A 19,053-nucleotide genomic window follows, 5' to 3' on the forward strand; every position below is an offset into this window, starting at 1 on the left:
ACCCAGGCATGAAATAAGACTGAGTATAGATATATACACTATAAGTATGTTATAGATCACATCTGCATCTCAGAAGTTGGGGGACCCTCATCTTAAAAATGAATGTGGCTAAATATGTCATATTTTATATAGTGAACTTATTGCACGAGGCTAAAGTTTGAGCTTGTCAATAGCAGCAATGATCCAGGACTTCAAACTTGTCACAGGGGGTCACCATCTTGGAAAGTGTCTGTGACACTCACATGCTCAGTGGGCTCTGATTGGCTGTTGAGAAGCTAAGCTTAGGGCTCGTCACTAATTATCCAGCAGAAAATGAGCTTCCCTGGCTGTAATATAAGCTGATGCTACAGGTTTGCTGATTATTCAATTCTGATGCTAATTGCACTGGTTTCTGTGCTGCCATGTAGTAATTATGTGTATTAATTACTAATCAGCCTTATATTGTGACATTTCTATTCTATGTGTACTGTATATTGTGAGTGGCTCCCTAAGCTCAGTAAGTGACAGCAGCACAGAGCATGTGAATCAGTGAATCAGCAGAAAAGAAGATGGGGAGCTACTGGGGCATCTTTGGAGACACAGATCTTTACTGCTAAAGGGCTGTGGTTGCCTTGGGCTGGTACAGAAGCACAAAACATCATGTACAACGTTTCTAGCTACTTCTTTAGTTAAGCTTTAGTTCTCCTTTAACTGCTTTGATTTTAAGGTTAAAGTAACTAATAAGGTTAGATCTGTAATACATTTTGGTTGGTGCAGTTCAGTATAGGTTCGTAAGTGTGTGTAAATAGTTCTGTCTCAACATCAGAGCAGCCTCTTTCTTTCTCCTGACAACTTCCTTGACTACTTGCTGGTCAGACTGGTCAGGAAACTGACCAGCAGGTGGCGCTGTTGTAACAAAATTCATTCATATTAACAGTACATGTATCCCTTAATATCTTGGAATTAAAAGAAAACAAATAATGAATGTACATTGCAGAAGTGCTTAGAATAGCCCCCCCTCATCATTTTTACATTCACCTATTTCAAAGGTTTACTTATCCTTTAATATCTCGTAATTAGAAATGAGTGTAAATTGCAGAAGTGCATCAATTTTACATTCACTTATTTTAAAGGTTTACTTTTCCTTTAAGCCTTCCAAACCTTTTTTTTTTTGAAAACCTGCCCATGGTAGTACCCTCTGCCAATGTTCCTTTATCTAATCTCTGTCTATAAATAATAAAGCTTTATCAATACTGTATATAACAAATCTATAGCATTAATCTCTGTACACCCCACTTGTCTTTCTTCTCCCCCAGACAATCCACAAGGCAGCACCCCAGAAACAGAAAACACATCTCATGGGTTTATAGAGCATTTATGGTGTAAATTACACTGTTAACATGGCAAATAATTAACTCTACCATTTAAACATTTATTCTTGAACAAACAAATGTTGTTGTTGTAGCTGCAAAACATGTGAGTAGGTAGAAATGTCAGTACATTGTGCCAGGACTGCACAATAGATAAGTATATAAGTTTCCTACCGAGTGTAAAACAAGTTTCTCCTGCTTGGGTGCTGTTCTCCTCTCTACCACTAGGTGATGCCCAGCAGCACATGTAGGAAAGCAAATGATTCTGAATTTGTTTTGATCTCTGCAGAGCCGTGATCTTCTCCGGCCTTCAGAAAACCTGTTTTTTAAAAGGGTAAGGGGGTCTGGGACTGGGGCGTCAGAAGTCATTGCCTTTCATTGTGTATTTAATGTATTTTGGGTGCCACTTCTCCTGCCCCTCCTTGTATAATAAATGTAGGAAGGTATTGTCCACAGAAGTCAGTGTACCATCATGTACAAGTGTATACGGTCATTCTTTTTACCTTCCCATTGTTCTGCTGATCGGCTGCTGCAGGGATGATATCACTCCAACTTGCAGTACAGCAGCAAAGAGTGACTGAAGTTTATCAGCGCACAAGTCACATGACTGGGGGCACCTGAGAAACTGACAAGTCTGCTGGAGCAGCACTATTAACGGGTGTGTTTTGTAAATATAATTAAACGAAACAAAGCAAAAAAATAGATAAAATAGCATAGAATTACATCATAAAAGCATAGCTGCTATAATTTATGGTGACCTAACCAAGTAGGTTACAAAAGAAAAACAATGTTACATTGAAATGGAAAGATTATTGGAATGAAAGCCTCAGAGTAACATTCAGTAACATGAAAGCATTTGTCAGTTTGTTTTTAGTCAGTCGAAACGATTTCCTTTTTCTGTGTAATAATAAAACAGTATCTTGTACTTGATCCCAACTAAGATATAATTAATCCTTATTGGAACCAGACTATTGGGTTTATTTAATGTTTATATGATTTTCTAGTAGACTTAAGGTGTGAAGATCCAAATTACGGAATCATCTGTTATCCAGAAAACACCAGGTCCCGAACATTCTGGATAACAGGTCCCATACCTGTATTGTAAAATAATATGGCCCTTTATGTCCAAATAAAGGTTTTTTAATTCTTACTAATTTGGTGTATATATAATTTTTTGAAGAATCTCACACTCAAGCTTTGCAGTATATTCATGTTCACCTGGACTGGGGGATCTGTGACTTCTTCTTGTCATTTATTTAACCTTTGTCACAATATTACTTTATAATCTACAGTCTGGTCATTTCCCTATGGGACCAGACTGTAAATTATATCCTTATAAACGGCGCGTTCTGACATCAGAACGCGCCGTTTATATGTTACATCACTTCCGCCGCTGCTCTCTCCCTGCAGCTCTCCCTACACGCTTCCCCCTCCCATCTGACTCGCAGGCTCAGATTTTACTTACAGCACAGTGCGCTCCTTTTCTCTCACTCCTTCTCAGATATGGCCCCTCATAGCTTCCGTCTCATGTGCTCTCCCCCTGCTGATCTCTGTCTGCTCGGATCCCCCTCCCCTTGTTGTTAGTGCGGGGAATTTCATTGGCGAGGGGGAGGAGTAATTATCAAAGGGGTGACGAGTGGATTGCAGCAGGAGCAGGTATGCCGGTTTTGTGTCAGTCCGTTCTGGCTGACAGGCTGATTGTAGCTCCTTCCCATTTAACCAGTACTGCTCTGGTGCTGCTTCGAAATTCATTGCAGATGGGGAGAGGCTGGGGGTGTGAAGCATCTTGCACTGACACAGTCTCACTTTTGACTCCATGCATCTCTGTGTCCACTCTGTCTAACCCCCTCTCTGGTCTGTCTCCATTCTTTCTCACCAATTTTCACATAACCTCCCTCTCAACTTACACTCCCCCTCCCACCTCAGTCTCCAGTCCTGATTTAAGTTTCCCTACTTCCTTGGTCTTTCCCCTATGACATCACCTGTGGCAGGCAAGAAGGCAAGGGCAGAACAGAGCCAGACATCTTTGTAGATTATAATGAATAATGTACCCCCTGCTATATTTAAAAAGATATTAGAAGTCACCTCGGAGTTATGTGACCTGTATAAAAGCACTCGGCCTTCGGCCTCGTGCTTTTATATGGTCACATAACTCCTCGGTAACATAATATCTTTATAAATTACAGTAGGGGGTACATTATCCACTATATATTCTGTCAGTGCGTCTGTAACTTTTTGCGGCTTTGCACCATTTTGTCCAATTGATGTCTCTTCTTTCTTGCAGTTTGCCAAAGATACACATATCCGATTTTGTCTCACACATTCTGTTAAAAAAAAAAAAAGGAAGTAGTTATAGATACATATTTTCCTAAGCACAATTCAGCAGGAACAGTCCCCTACGTTTGCTCATAGTCTGTACAGAGAGATCCCATAAAACTATGACAGCATAGGTATTCCCTGTACTAAGCACAATTCAGCAGGAACAGTCCCTAAGTTTGTTCATAGTCTGTACAGAGAGATCCCATAAAACTATGGCAGCATAGGTATTCCTCTGTACTAAGCACAATTCAGCAGGAACAGTCCCCTACGTTTGCTCATAGTCTGTACAGAGAGATCCCATAAAACTGACAGCATAGGTATTCCCTGTACTAAGCACAATTCAGCAGGAACAGTCCCCTACGTTTGCTCATAGTCTGTACAGAGAGATCCCATAAAACTGACAGCATAGGTATTCCCTGTACTAAGCACAATTCAGCAGGAACAGTCCCTAAATTTGCTCATAGTCTGTACAGAGAGATCCCATAAAACTATGGCAGCATAGGTATTCCCTGTACTAAGCACAATTCAGCAGGAACAGTCCCTAAGTTTGCTCATAGTCTGTACAAAGAGATCCCATAAAACTATGACAGCATAGGTATTCCCTGTACTAAACACAATTCAGCAGGAACAGTCCCCTAAGTTTGCTCATAGTCTGTACAAAGAGATCCCATAAAACTATGACAGCATAGGTTATTCCTGTACTAAGCACAATTCAGCAGAACAGTCCCCTAAGTTTGCTCATAGTCTGTACAAAGAGATCCCATAAAACTATGGCAGTATAGGTATTCCCCTGTACTAAGCACAATTCAGCAGGAACAGTCCCCTAAGTTTGCTCATAGTCTGTACAGAGAGATCCCATAAAACTATGCCAGCATAGGTATTCCCTGTACTAAGCACAATTCAGCAGGAACAGTCCCTAAGTTTGCTCATAGTCTGTACAGAGAGATTGCAAAAAAGAAGAACTTACACTCGCACACCCTGGCCGTCTGAAGTCACACGAGTTCCAGGTGCTAGATGTTAGAGGAATTGGACAACCTCAAAAACAGTGTAGATACAAGACACACCAGCACAACATGGATAATTCTAGCAGGATTTAACCTTGCTCGTTTATTTGCGGATGCAACGTTTCGGGGCGTGACCCTTGCTTGAGAAAGGGGTCACGCCTCGAAACGTTGCATCCGCAAATAAACGAGCAAGGTTAAATCCTGCTAGAATTATCCATGTTGTGCTGGTGAGTCTTGTATCTACGCTGTACAGAGAGATCCCATAAAACTATGGCACATAGATATTCCCCTGTACTAAGCACAATTCAGCAGGAACAGTCCCCTAAGTTTGCTCATAGTCTGTACAGAGAGATCCCATAAAACTATAGCAGCATAGGTATTCCCCTGTACTAAGACAATTCAGCAGGAACAGCCCCTAAGTTTGCTCATAGTCTGTACAGAGAGATCCCATAAAACTATGGCAGCATAGTATTCCCTGTACTAAGCACAATTCAGCAGGAACAGTCCCTAAGTTGCGCATAGTCTGTACAGAGAGATCCCATAAAACTATGGCAGCATAGGTATTCCCTGTACTAAGCACAATTCAGCAGGAACAGTCCCTAAGTTTGCTCATAGTCTGTACAGAGAGATCCCATAAAACTATGGCAGCATAGGTATTCCCTGTACTAAGCACAATTCAGCAGGAACAGTCCCCTAAGTTTGCTCATAGTCTGTACAGAGAGATCCCATAAAACTATGGCAGCATAGGTATTCCCTGTACTAAGCATAATTCAGCAGGAACAGCCCCTCAGTTTGCTCATAGTCTGTACAGAGAGATCCCATAAAACTATGGCAGCATAGGTATTCCCTGTACTAAGCACAATTCAGCAGGAACAGCCCCTAAGTTTGCTCATAGTCTGTACAGAGAGATCCCATAAAACTATGGCAGAATAGGTATTCCTCTGTACTAAGCACAATTCAGCAGGAACAGTCCCCTAAGTTTGCTCATAGTCTGTACAGAGAGATCCCATAAAACTATGGCAGAATAGGTATTCCTCTGTACTAAGCACAATTCAGCAGGAACAGCCCCCTAAGTTTGCTCATAGTCTGTACAGAGAGATCCCATAAAACTATGGCAGCATAGGTATTCCCTGTACTAAGCACAATTCAGTAGGAACAGTCCCTAAGTTTGCTCATAGTCTGTACAGAGAGATCCCATAAAACTATGGCAGCATAGGTATTCCCTGTACTAAGCACAATTCAGTAGGAACAGTCCATAAGTTTGCTCATAGTCTGTACAGAGAGATCCCATAAAACTATGGCAGCATAGGTATTCCCTGTACTAAGCACAATTCAGTAGGAACAGTCCCTAAGTTTGCTCATAGTCTGTACAGAGAGATCCCATAAAACTATGGCAGCATAGGTATTCCCTGTACTAAGCACAATTCAGTAGGAACAGTCCCTAAGTTTGCTCATAGTCTGTACAGAGAGATCCCATAAAACTATGGCAGCATAGGTATTCCCTGTACTAAGCACAATTCAGTAGGAACAGTCCCTAAGTTTGCTCATAGTCTGTACAGAGAGATCCCATAAAACTATGGCAGCATAGGTATTCCCTGTACTAAGCACAATTCAGTAGGAACAGCCCCTAAGTTTGCTCATAGTCTGTACAGAGAGATCCCATAAAAACTATGGCAGCATAGGTATTCCTGTACTAAGCACAATTCAGCAGGAACAGCCCCTAAGTTTGCTCATAGTCTGTACAGAGAGATCCCATAAAACTATGGCAGAATAGGTATTCCTCTGTACTAAGCACAATTCAGCAGGAACAGTCCCCTAAGTTTGCTCATAGTCTGTACAGAGAGATCCCATAAAACTATGGCAGAATAGGTATTCCTCTGTACTAAGCACAATTCAGCAGGAACAGCCCCCTAAGTTTGCTCATAGTCTGTACAGAGAGATCCCATAAAACTATGGCAGCATAGGTATTCCCTGTACTAAGCACAATTCAGCAGGAACAGCCCCTAAGTTTGCTCATAGTCTGTACAGAGAGATCCATAAAACTATGCAGAATAGGTATTCTCTGTACTAAGCACAATTCAGCAGGAACAGTCCTCTAAGTTTGCTCATAGTCTGTACAGAGAGATCCCATAAAACTATGGCAGCATAGGTATTCCCTGTACTAAGCACAATTCAGTAGGACCAGTCCCTAAGTTTGCTCATAGTCTGTACAGAGAGATCCCATAAAACTATGGCAGCATAGGTATTCCCTGTACTAAGCACAATTCAGTAGGAACAGTCCCTAAGTTTGCTCATAGTCTGTACAGAGAGATCCCATAAAACTATGGCAGCATAGGTATTCCCTGTACTAAGCACAATTCAGTAGGAACAGTCCTAAGTTTGCTCATAGTCTGTACAGAGAGATCCCATAAAACTATGGCAGCATAGGTATTCCTGTACTAAGCACAATTCAGTAGGAACAGTCCCTAAGTTTGCTCATAGTCTGTACAGAGAGATCCCATAAAACTATGGCAGCATAGGTATTCCCTGTACTAAGCACAATTCAGTAGGAACAGTCCCTAAGTTTGCTCATAGTCTGTACAGAGAGATCCCATAAAACTATGGCAGCATAGGTATTATCTGTACTAAGCACAATTCAGCAGAGAAATCTACAAACATTTAAAGAGCCCCGAAACATTAAGTCTTTATGTGCCCATCAATACAAGGTTTATCTCACTGCTGACAATAAAACACTCACCTAAAGCCGTCTCACTATTTAGTGCAAATGAACAGTCTCTCTGTGCTGAAATGCAGAGGCACAAATCCAAACTCTTTACTGTAAGTGTTGCAGTTTGAGTCTGTTTGAGTTCTGCAGGAATACATAGAACAAAAGAATAAAAACAGAATAAGCCTCAGATATACAGTTACTGAGGGTTAAACAGTGAGACCAGTGCAGACCCCTCAGAGAGACAAGTGAAGATGGTTTATTGGTCTGATACCCAGGAAGGTACAGAGATGTGATTAGAGAGTTACATGGGATCAGATACGTAAACCCAAAAAGAAGATTCTTCTTTTCATTGGAGCTCCATTAAAGGAACAGTTCAGTATAAATATAAAGTAAAAAATAGTGTATCTAATATAGTTAGGCAAAAATGTAATGTATAAAGGCTGGAGTGAGTGGATGTGTAACATAATAGCCAGAACACTACTTCCTGCTTTTCAGATCTCTTGGTTTACACTGACTGGTTACCCTGGTTACCAGGCAGTAACCAATCAGTTACTTGAGTTTGGGGCATATGGGACATAACTGTTGCTTTTGAATCTGAGCTGAATGCTGAGGATCAATTACAAACTCTCTGAACAGTTATGTCCCATGTGGCCCCCCTTATAGTCACTGACTAACTCAGAGTTAGAGAGCTGAAAAGCAGGAAGTAGTGTTCTGGCTATTATGTTACACATCCACTCACTCCAGCCTTTATACATTACATTTTTGCCTAACTAACTAGATTAGATACATTATTTATTTTGCACAGTCTATCTATTTACCCAGTGTTTATGTTTTAAACTGTTCCTTTAATACATAAACACAATCAAGAGTTTCCTAAAGATGGGAGACCCCTAAGGTTAATTTGCTAGAAGTGATCTGAAACTTCATAAAAAGTAGCAAGTTTTATAAAGTACTGTCCATGTACAGACTGTGGCCCTTTTATACGCAGAACAGCAGCAAACCACACTGTATCCTAGAGAATATACTCTAACAATGGTCACAGGCAGATATGGGCTCAGGCATAGGGCACACATAGATCAGTAACAAAGTTATTTACCCAAATACAAGTAAGAACCATTTGACAGATCACCTTCTTATTAGTTATGTCAGTAAAACTTAGCACCCTAACAATTTAGTACGAGGGTGAGTCTCATATATACAGATATGGGATCTGTTATGCTGAAACTCCAGAAAGATCCAAATTATGGAAAGACAGTCTCCCATAAACTTCATTATAATAAAATAATCCAAATTTTAAAAATTGATTTCCTTTTTCTGTGTAATAATAAAACAGTCGCTTATACTTGATCCCAACTAAGATATAATTAATCCTTATTGGAAGCAAAACCAGCCTATTGGGTTTATTTCATGTTTATATGATTTTCTAATAGACTTAAGGTATGAAGATCCAAATTACAGAAAGATCCATAATCAGGAAAACCCCAGGTCCTGATGTCAGCCTTATATGCCAGCTGGGATGCCATAGAGCTCTCTCTCTCGTGCTTGAGCTATAGCTTTGAATACAAATGTCATTTAATGTGCAGACTTTTTGGGATCCCAAATGTGCCCCACGTTATGGAAATTTACCCTAACTGGCCTCCAGGCTGGTACTACCTACCAACATAGTCCCCTATTAACAAGTGCAGCACATAATGCAACTGTCATATGGACAGGCAACACCCTGGCTATGCACCAAAATTCTGGTTCTGTTGCCAGTGTTACCTATTTGTGATCTATTCCATAAAACTTCTTGCCTATAACTCTGTAGCACAGTGTCCCACATGGGTTATAACAATAATAATAATTTCTACAGGACTGTCCAGTTTAAGGTTGGATGTGGTCTTCTAAAAGGAATTATTAAGCCCCCAGCACCTCAGCATATCACTGTTGTACAATAATCTGGCCTCCAAATATGTGACCCACAGGTGGTTTATGGTCATTTTTAAAAGGTGCTTATTTCAACGATTTACTTACAAATTGCAGTCCTGTCCAATCCAGTAGTCGTCATTGTCCATTATACAATCCTCTATAGTCTGTAATAAAATGGAACAAGCTCACTAATGTATCAGTTGTGTATATTGTGTATTAGTTGTGTACATGGAGTATCAGTTTAGTACACGGTGTATCAGTTTAGTACACGGTGTATCAGTTTAGTGCACGGTGTATCAGTTTAGTGCACGGTGTATCAGTTTAGTGCACGGTGTATCAGTTTAGTGCACGGTGTATCAGTTTAGTGCACGGTGTATCAGTTTAGTGCACGGTGTATCAGTTTAGTGCACGGTGTATCAGTTTAGTGCACGGTGTATCAGTTTAGTGCACGGTGTATCAGTTTAGTGCACGGTGTATCAGTTTAGTACACGGTGTATCAGTTTAGTACACGGTGTATCAGTTTAGTACACGGTGTATCAGTTTAGTACACGGTGTATCAGTTTAGTACACGGTGTATCAGTTTAGTACACTGTGTATCAGTTTAGTACACGGTGTATCAGTTGTGTACACGGTGTATCAGTTTAGTACATGGTGTATCAGTTTAGTACATGGTGTATCAGTTTAAATATGCCAAATCTACACTCCAGGGATATCACAGCCTTGTGCTTGGGTTTGTCACTGTGCTGCTCATAGATGCACCTCTGTATAGGGCTGTGGGGCCACTTTTCAGCTGGGACTGTGCACCTTATTAAAGCAGAATTAATACAGCAAATTGAGGGGCTCAGTCGGAATATACGGGGGTGTCAAAATGTAGCCCAGTCTGAGTCACCTATTGTCTGCAGTGGAATTTTCCCAAATACCTTGCAATAATCATTGAAAGAATGAAGAAGACTATTCCTGTGTCTGTTTAACTCCCCTATTCACTCGGGTTACCTTGATAAAGTTACTATGAAGCAGCCTGGCATGGAACTTGGCACAGTAGTCTTGGCTTCCCTTCCAGGACAATCCTTGGTTTGAAATATTCAGATTTATTCCATGACATGGCTTCCAATACAGATCCACAGTTAATAAACTAGAATCTGCGAATAAAAATAATTAAAGGATTTATGGCTGGAAAATGCAAATGTAAAGAGGATCCTTCCCAAAATAACTTACAGTCCTGTCCTGCTTTATGGCAGCTGAGATTCTAGCTATCTGTATAACAGAACATTCTGTCCCAGTGGCTGCACAGATCCTATCTGATCCCCATTGTAAGCAGCAGTCCTGTCCTGCTTTATGGCAGCTGAGATTCTAGCTATCTGTATAACAGAACATTCTGTCCCAGTGGCTGCACAGATCCTATCTGATCCCCATTGTAAGCAGCAGTCCTGTCCTGCTTTATGGCAGCTGAGATTCTAGCTATCTGTATAACAGAACATTCTGTCCCAGTGGCTACACAGATCCTATCTGATCCCCATTGTAAGCAGCAGTCCTGTCCTGCTTTATGGCAGCTGAGATTCTAGCTATCTGTATAACAGAACATTCTGTCCCAGTGGCTGCACAGATCCTATCTGATCCCATTGTAAGCAGCAGTCCTGTCCTGCTTTATGGCAGCTGAGATTCTAGCTATCTGTATAACAGAACATTCTGTCCCAGTGGCTACACAGATCCTATCTGATCCCCATTGTAAGCAGCAGTCCTGTCCTGCTTTATGGCAGCTGAGATTCTAGCTATCTGTATAACAGAACATTCTGTCCCAGTGGCTGCACAGATCTTATCTGATCCCCATTGTAAGCAGCAGTCCTGTCCTGCTTTATGGCAGCTGAGATTCTAGCTATCTGTATAAACAGAACATTCTGTCCCAGTGGCTGCACAGATCCTATCTGATCCCCATTGTAAGCAGCAGTCCTGTCCTGCTTTATGGCAGCTGAGATTCTAGCTATCTGTATAACAGAACATTCTGTCCCAGTGGCTGCACAGATCCTATCTGATCCCCATTGTAAGCAGCAGTCTTGTCCTGCTTTATGGCAGCTGAGATTCTAGCTATCTGTATAACAGAACATGCTGTCCCAGTGGCTGCACAGATCTTATCTGATCCCCATTGTAAGCAGCAGTCCTGTCCTGCTTTATGGCAGCTGAGATTCTAGCTATCTGTATAACAGATCATTCTGTCCCAGTGGCTGCACAGATCACAAAATAGGTATTTGTTTTTTTATCCAGTTTCTTGGCATTCTATACACTGCCTGGTTGTTAGGGTAAAAAGAACATAGTTAGCAGAAGTTAAACCCTAAACTGGATAGCAGTAAGACAGTAAAGACCAAGGAAAATTGCCTCCGCATATCAGAGCAAACTAAATGTTCACCTTGATATATTTTTTAAAAAAATAGCAAACTACAAAGAGTATTAAATCCATAACATAAAGAAAATAATGGAGGAAACGGGTATGTGGGCAGAGGAAATAGGGGCACTTACTTGGTGAAAGTTCTCTTGAAATATTTGTGGTTGTGTTGCCGTTTCCTATATTGTTTGTACTAGAGAAATGCACAGCGACTGAAATTACAACTACTAAACAAAATATGACTCCAGCCAGGATACTGATGATCTTCCAATTATGAAAGAAAATCTAAAAATGAAAAGATCAATTAATCATATGATCTAATTAATTAATCAATCTATGATCTAATTAATTAATCTAATTAGATCATTAGACAGATATAATTGACAGGGGAAATCTCAATATAAATATTCAGGGCTGCTGGGAATGTGGCACCAACTATTTATATCCAAATCTATCCGCTGTTCCCCATTATTCCCACAACCTCAGTGGCTACTCCAGGACTACTAACAGCCTTACTACAGGCATTTGTTGGGTTGCCATTAGGATGGTACAGGAGGAGAGACTCAAAGTATCAGTACCTGGTTCAGTGTAGAAATCCTCAGGCAGAGTCATTGACTGGCAGAAGCACAGGGAATCAGCAAAAGCAAAGCGTGAAGAGCTATAGCAGCAATATCGCAGCAGGGCAGGAAAGCAAGAACCTCCTCAGAAACAGCAGTAGTGATAACCAAGGCTGATTGAGACATAGAATAGTGGATAGGGGTTAGTATAGGTGAAGAGAATACACAGCAGAACCCAAACCCACAGGGATGCCGTTTGCTTTTAATTAGGAATGTGTAACCCCCCTCCCCAAAGATTCATGGTTAATTAATTAGTTTGTACTGGTCCATGTCCAGTGGCATTTTCAAACCCATGTAAAGGGAAAATATACCCTTCCAGTTGGGTTATGTAGAAAAAGGAGTGTGAACGTATCTGACCAGTCAGATGATATGATACATCTGCATAATATTCGGACAAACTATTTGCCAGCCCCCTTAGGCTCACAGTGCCATACAGCCTCTCCCTCATCTTGTGAAGTGATGGATTCTGGGACTTTAGGTCCCAATGATTTTCGAAGTGGGTGGTGCACAGATTCTCTGGAAAGCAGAGGGACTTCAGTTTCCAGGGTTCTTCACTTCACAAAGGCACAACGTGTGGGAGGGGTTGAATGACACTGTGAGCCCAAGGGATGCTGGGGGGCCCCAGGAGGTATAGGGGCCCCCATGAGGCCCTAATTCGTATAGAAGTTAAAAAAATATTGGTAAAACAGGTCAAATTCTATACATTTTGGGGGCCTGAAAAATAATTTGTTGCGGGGCCCATCATAGGCGGATTTTCAATAAAGCTAGGGGAGGCTAAGCCTACCCAAACCTGTCTTACCCCTAAAATAAAAAGAAATAAAACCTGCTCCCTTGCTGACTGCACTGTTCCTTTAATCACGGGTTGGTAGCTAAGGTCCGCCTCCAAAACACGATGCTGAAGAGATCAGTTGCACTCTGATTGGAAATATGTGGTTTGTAGCTTGTCCAATCAGAGCACAGCACAAGCGGCATGTAAGCTCTATTAGCCCACCCCTCTGGTGGGGTAAAAGAAATTCAGGGTGACTGGTTCCCTTTAAGTTAGCCAGTATACGGTCAACTTTAGCCTCTCCAAACAAAAACAATCACCCTCCGCCTATGGGGCCCATTAATATTTAGTTACGCCACTGATATTTATATTTGATAGTTCAGATACAGTTTTTGCACCTTTTCTACATGATCCAACTGAAATCGGGGTATATTTTTCCTTTATGTATGATTTATTTATTTTAATTTATTTTTAAAAGAAATGGTACTGTATGGAAGGATCTATTCTATACCTGCACCGATACTTATACATAAGGAATCTAAAAGCCTATGGTCTCTGCCCCAGGACAATTAAAAGGGAAAATTGCTATAAAACCGTCTGCAACACATAACAGAGATAATGCATGTGACATTTGTGGGGTGGGGGGCACATTGAATAAACAAATTAAAAGTCAAATAAATAAATAATCCCCAATCACAATTATATTACAAGACTCCCACTCACCTGTCTGTACCTATTGAAGCGAGTCAGTAAGCAGGAAGTTTGTCTTATTTGTCCTTCATGTGTTCCCTCCGACTGTGCCTGCTGGGAGGAACAGATAGAAATAAAAAAAGTAATATATATATAGTTAAGCTCCATACACTCACATACACACTCACCCCTACTTACAGTCACATAAACTATAAAAAGGTGTAACTACAGATTCCCAGGGGTTAAAATAAAAATCTCCAATGCAATGTCTTGTGCACAATGATGTATAATGCTTTATTGTTTTGAAGCTGTAAGACAAAGTGTTGAATTAATACACAAATGTTTTTAAAAAAAAAACAAAAAAAAAAAAGTGTACCTACAGAAATAAAGAAGGCTTTGGGTTAGCCCAACTCCCCAAAAATATACTTAGAAAACATCTGTACAACTAGAAGTCTTGGGATGACTTAAACTCTCCCTAATACACCAACTTCTAGACTATCCCTATAATAGACAGTGTGCCACCTTGTCACATTGTGGAATAAACAGGGGTCACAGTGGCTTACACCCCCCCCCCAAAAACATCAACCGCAAACTACCCAAGATACCTCCTTTACCCTGTAAGAGGTAAAAAATAAAAAAATTTAAATAAATCACCAGCTGCCAACTCACCCCCAAAATGCCAATAAATACATCTTGGGTTTATGCCCCTGAAAGTGCTGTATGTGTATTAAATGCAAAGCATTGTGCTTCTCTTGCTCTTGTTCATACGAGTCCTTTATCTCCTGTACAGTCAGTGGTACCAACAGCAGCAGATTCCAGGCAGAGCCAAGCTCATGTCTCCTCAGGCCCGGATTTGTGGAAAGGCCACCTAGGCCTGGGCCTAGGGTGACAGGATTTTAGGGGGGCGGCATGCTGCCCAACCACACCCACATTGGTTCAAAAACACTGGGGATGTGCTGGAGATACAATCATTTTTTAAATTTCCCATGCGCCAATCCTCATTGATGATGAAAATTTGCATGAATAAAGGGGGGGACAGGGGCGACGAACGGCAGTGGGCCTAGGGGCACCCAATATGTAAATCCGGCCCTGTGTCTCCTCCTGTATTTCTGACCAGTGTGACATGATGCCTTGGAGACCGGCTGCTGCTGCTGCTGTTGTTGCTGCTGTTGTTGTTGTTGTTGTTGCTGATGATGATGAGGAATAGTGTTACTGACATGTGCTCCACTGGTCACATCCACTCGACTCAGCGCAGAGCAGCAGCTCCCACTCCCATCCAGTGAGCCAGACTCAGCAGCCCCGGCAGAACTAGTCTCTCCTGGACTCCCATTCTCCGCTATGGGAAGAACTCCTGCACCTGCTTGACAGCCTTTGTCCTTATTGTCTTTTCTGAATGGGGCCGTCTCCTTTGACTGGTTTTTACTACACCCATATCCACCCACATGGCTCTCCTCTGACACCCTAAATACTAAACCAGTAGGCAGATCTTAGCAGGACATGGGGAGTCAGCTGACCAAACCCCTTGCACCCTTACCTGTATCCTCCTTGGGCTGCCAAGCAGTCAGCACCCAAAGCCACACCCAATCGACCTAAGAAGACAGGCCCTGTCCCCACCCCAGTTTTCTTAAGTGATAGTCAGTCCACCCTTTTTTTTTAATAAATAACATTTTAAAAAGAATACTCTGTCTGTAGGTGCGGCCCCTGGATTTTGCTGCCCTAGGCAATTGTGTGATTACTCCGACACACCCGTCCAATTCCACTTGTTGCTCATCTCAGTGATTGAGTATCTGACAACCTCAAATAGATACTGAGAAAAAGGCCCAAGTAGTGAATGCAGGTAAAAACTTTGCTAAACTTTATTACCTAAACTGCAACATTTCGGGGACAGATCTTGTCACTGACATGAGATTGAGCAGGAGACACACGGGGATCATCTGGCCCCCGGGCCACTATTGGAGAAGCAGCAGCGCCCCCTCTGCGTATCTCCGACCCCGGGGGGAGTAGATTGTGGGGCGGTGCCAGTCCCTCCCCGGACACTTACCGGCAGTATCAGCAGTGGGTCAGTCCGGTCTGTAGAATTCCGACGAGTCCCGCTACTACCGCTCTCCCCCTCCTCCTCCTCCTCCTCCGCCTCCTCCTCCTCCGCCTCAGTAACGTTGGACTCAGTGGCCGGACTGGAATCCCCGGGTACTGACTGATCAGCTTCACTCTCAGGGCGCGACTCATCCATTACGGCACCGGCTCAGGAGCAGAGCGTCAGGTATTTATCTGTTCTGCTACTCTTTCCACTTCTACATGTGCGACACCACTGCTGACCTATCGCTACCTATTACTGTCATCTCTCCGCCCACTGCTCTCTGTGATTGGCTGCACTGCGCTGTCACTCACACACACCCCTTTCCTGACTGTCCAGTTCTTCTGTTATTTCTTGTCATTCTCATTAATTAGAACCTCGTGGCAGCTCAGTGGAGTAGAAGGAAAATGTATCTATCGGTATCTTCAAGCGGATTTTTATACACACGGCTCATACCATTTTCATAGAAACCTCGGGGGAGTTTTTACTGATTTTCCTGCAAGTGATTCTTTATTATCGCTCACAAATCGCCTCTATATTTCTTTTCATCTGTTTTCTCTTTTAACTACTCTGGGATTTGTGGTGTTATACGGAAATTATAGGGAAGTTAGTTGTTATTTAGCTACATCAGGTCATTGGCAAGAAATTCATTGTCCCACACAGGGCCGCCATCAGGGGGGGACAAGTGTACCAGGCCCGGGCATGAAGGGGGGCCCGGCAGCGCTGCATTTTTTGAAGATCTGGGCCCCCCTTCCGAGCGCCCGAGCCGTACGTCTTGCCTCTTGCGTGCCGAATGCGGAAGTGCCGAAAAGCCGAAGCCGATGCGCCGAAAAGACCCGAAGTCACGGAAAAAGCCGAAGTCACGAAGCGCCGAAAAGACCCGAAGTCACGAAAATAGCCGAAGCTGAAGTCCTGAAGCAGCGCAAAGACCCGAAGTCACGAAAACGGCCGAAATTGAAGTCCTGAAGCGGTGAAAAGACCCGAAGTCACAAAAGGAGGCGAAGTTGAAGTCCTGAAGCCATGAGTTCAATTCTACTGAACACCAGTTTGTGTTTTTTTTTTTTTAATCCCCTGGCCACCAATGTATTATTTTAATATTCTATAGGCTCCTGCCACCAATCTTTTTTTTAAAACTTTTTTTTTGGGGCCCCAATTTTTTTTTTAACTTGTAAGGGGCCCCTTGCCACCATTGTTTTTTTTTTTGTTTTTTGTTTTTAAAAAAAAAAATTAATTTTCTTTTTGGTGGCCCCAAATTTTTTTAACTTGTAAGGGGGCCCCTGCCACCATTGTTTTTTTTTTTTTCAAAAAAAAATTATTTTTTTTTCAAATTTTTTTTTGGGGCCCCAATTTGTTTTTAACTTATGAGGGGGGCCCCTGCCGCCAATGTTTTTTTTTTTGTTTGTTTGTTTTTTTAATTTTTTTTTTTCAAATTTTTTTTTGGGGCCCCAATTTGTTTTTAACTTGTAAGGGGGCCCCTGCCGCCAATGTTTTTTTTTTTTTCAAAAAAAAATTAATTTTTTTTAAAAAATTTTTTTGGGGCCCCAATTTGTTTTTAACTTATAAGGGGGCCCCTGCCACCAATGTTTGTTTATTTTTTATTTTTTTTTACATTTTTTTTTTTTGGGGCCCCAATTTTTTATAAGGGGCCCTGACCATCAATAGCTTTTTACAACTTGTGTGGGGGGGTTACTTTTTTAGCGCTGATGTCTGTGTGGTCTTTTAACTGCAATGTGGAGTGGGCGGGATATGGGGCGGAGCTTGGTCGTCAGTGTGGGCGGGGCCCAGGGGGCCCCAAAAATTTTGTTGTACGGGGCCCCGTGATTTCTAATGGCGGCCCTGGTCCCACAAATAATTCTCACCCTCTCACAATTCCTTCTCCTCCTTGTCTATCACATCTGAGCAATTAAATCAATTCTATTGGACGAATTGTTGAGGCACAAAGGGGCAAATTCACTAAAGGACGAGGCCGAAAGTCTTGTATTTACAAAGACTTGGAATGTTCCAAGTCTGAATCAGAAAATACTCCAGATAAAACCTGCCGAATTCATTTGTCAGTGGCAGACGTCTCCTTAACCATTTAAAGATGTTTTAACTATTTTGGATTCAACCAAACCCCCGAATCCTTGGCAAAGGATTTGGCCGAATACCGAACCGAATCCGAACCCTAATTTGCATATGCAAATTAGGTGTGGGAAGGGGGAAACATTTTTTACTTCCTTATTTTGTGAAGAAAATTCACGCGGTTTCCCTCCCACCCCTAATTTGCATATGCAAATTCGGATTCAGATTTGGTTCCTGCTGAAAAAGGCCGAATCCTGAACCGAATCCTGGATTCAGTGCATCCCTAGTTTTAACCCTCTTGAAATGTTCGGAGTTTTCAGAGTATGATGCTTTTTTATTTCCCATGGTTTTCAGGTGTCAAACACAAAAAATGTGGGGTTTTCACAAGAAAATCTGAAAAAGTCATGGTTTTTCCCAGTCCAATTTTCTTTTGTTTTTCTTTATTGATAAATATGGGCAAATTGCGAATTCTAGTTTGGTCAGACTTTTGACTTCCAAAGTTTGGGTTTTGATAAATAACCCCCCTCCAATGTCATCAGTTATATTCATTGGTGCTGCGTGGGGAACCCAAAAACTGTGTATTAACCGATACATCTTACCCTGTCAGTCTTGCTTATCTGCATAATCCAAACATTTCATTATCTTTCCTGCACTTGGGATATTAAATAGAAAATATTGTCTCTCACTGTCCTTTTGTTAATCTATGGGGATTGTCCTTATCTGTTATACAACTGACTTCTTGTTAATTGGGGTTCAGTATTTAATTAGGACCTCCAGATCCTCGTTCTTGATTTTTTAATTTTGGAACATGTTCCCATGACACGACAATCTTATTATAAAATAATAAATTGTATTTAACATGCCAGACATTGTTGCTTTCTCATAGAGCTGTATAAATTAAGCTGTGCTGCTGTATAAAGAACATGCGCAGACATGTTGGAAAACCACTAAATACCTGCCCAGAGACTCTATACAATACCAATAGTCCTGACTCAGTATTACAGGGCAGTTATAGCGCACAGTGTTATAGGCTTCTTCACAACTGGGGCTGCTAATATCAACCACAACCACATGATGGCGCCAGGGTGTAGGGGTATTAAACGTCATACATCATACATTATACATCATACATTATACATTATACCTCATACATTATACATCATACATCATACATTATACAT

General features: G+C 41.7%; 1 protein-coding gene across 2 annotated transcripts; it reads right to left on the reverse strand.

Annotated features, from left to right (window-relative positions):
* Positions 1-3,130: 3,130 nt before the first annotated feature.
* LOC108718308 lies at positions 3,131-16,529 on the reverse strand. 2 transcript variants are annotated; one of them, XM_041565123.1, is made up of 7 exons: positions 15,779-16,529; positions 13,771-13,848; positions 11,799-11,949; positions 10,281-10,426; positions 9,393-9,451; positions 7,410-7,520; positions 3,131-3,673 (listed from the first exon to the last, which is right to left on the reverse strand). In XM_041565123.1, exons 1-6 carry the CDS (start codon positions 15,965-15,967, stop codon positions 7,424-7,426), a joined length of 720 nt encoding a protein of 239 aa, XP_041421057.1. In that variant the 5' UTR covers positions 15,968-16,529; the 3' UTR covers positions 3,131-3,673; positions 7,410-7,423. The 2 variants fall into 2 exon arrangements, with proteins under 2 accessions (XP_041421057.1, XP_041421056.1); XM_041565122.1 differs by having other exon boundaries at positions 13,771-13,851; positions 15,779-16,528.
* Between the last annotated feature and the right edge of the window lie 2,524 nt (positions 16,530-19,053).

The sequence above is a fragment of the Xenopus laevis genome, chromosome 5S, assembly GCF_017654675.1.
Source record: "Xenopus laevis strain J_2021 chromosome 5S, Xenopus_laevis_v10.1, whole genome shotgun sequence".
NCBI lineage: Eukaryota > Metazoa > Chordata > Amphibia > Anura > Pipidae > Xenopus > Xenopus laevis.

Coding starts and splice junctions, on each gene's coding strand:
- LOC108718308 (XM_041565122.1), bottom strand. CDS start 15,967: ATGGATGAGTCGCGCCCTGAGAGTGAAGCTGATCAGTCAGTACCCGGG. Junction 11,950..13,770: donor GCTTCAATAGGTACAGACAG/GTGAGTGGGAGT, acceptor TTTCATTTTTAG/ATTTTCTTTCATAATTGGAA. Junction 9,452..10,280: donor TTCATAGTAACTTTATCAAG/GTAACCCGAGTG, acceptor ATTTTATTACAG/ACTATAGAGGATTGTATAAT.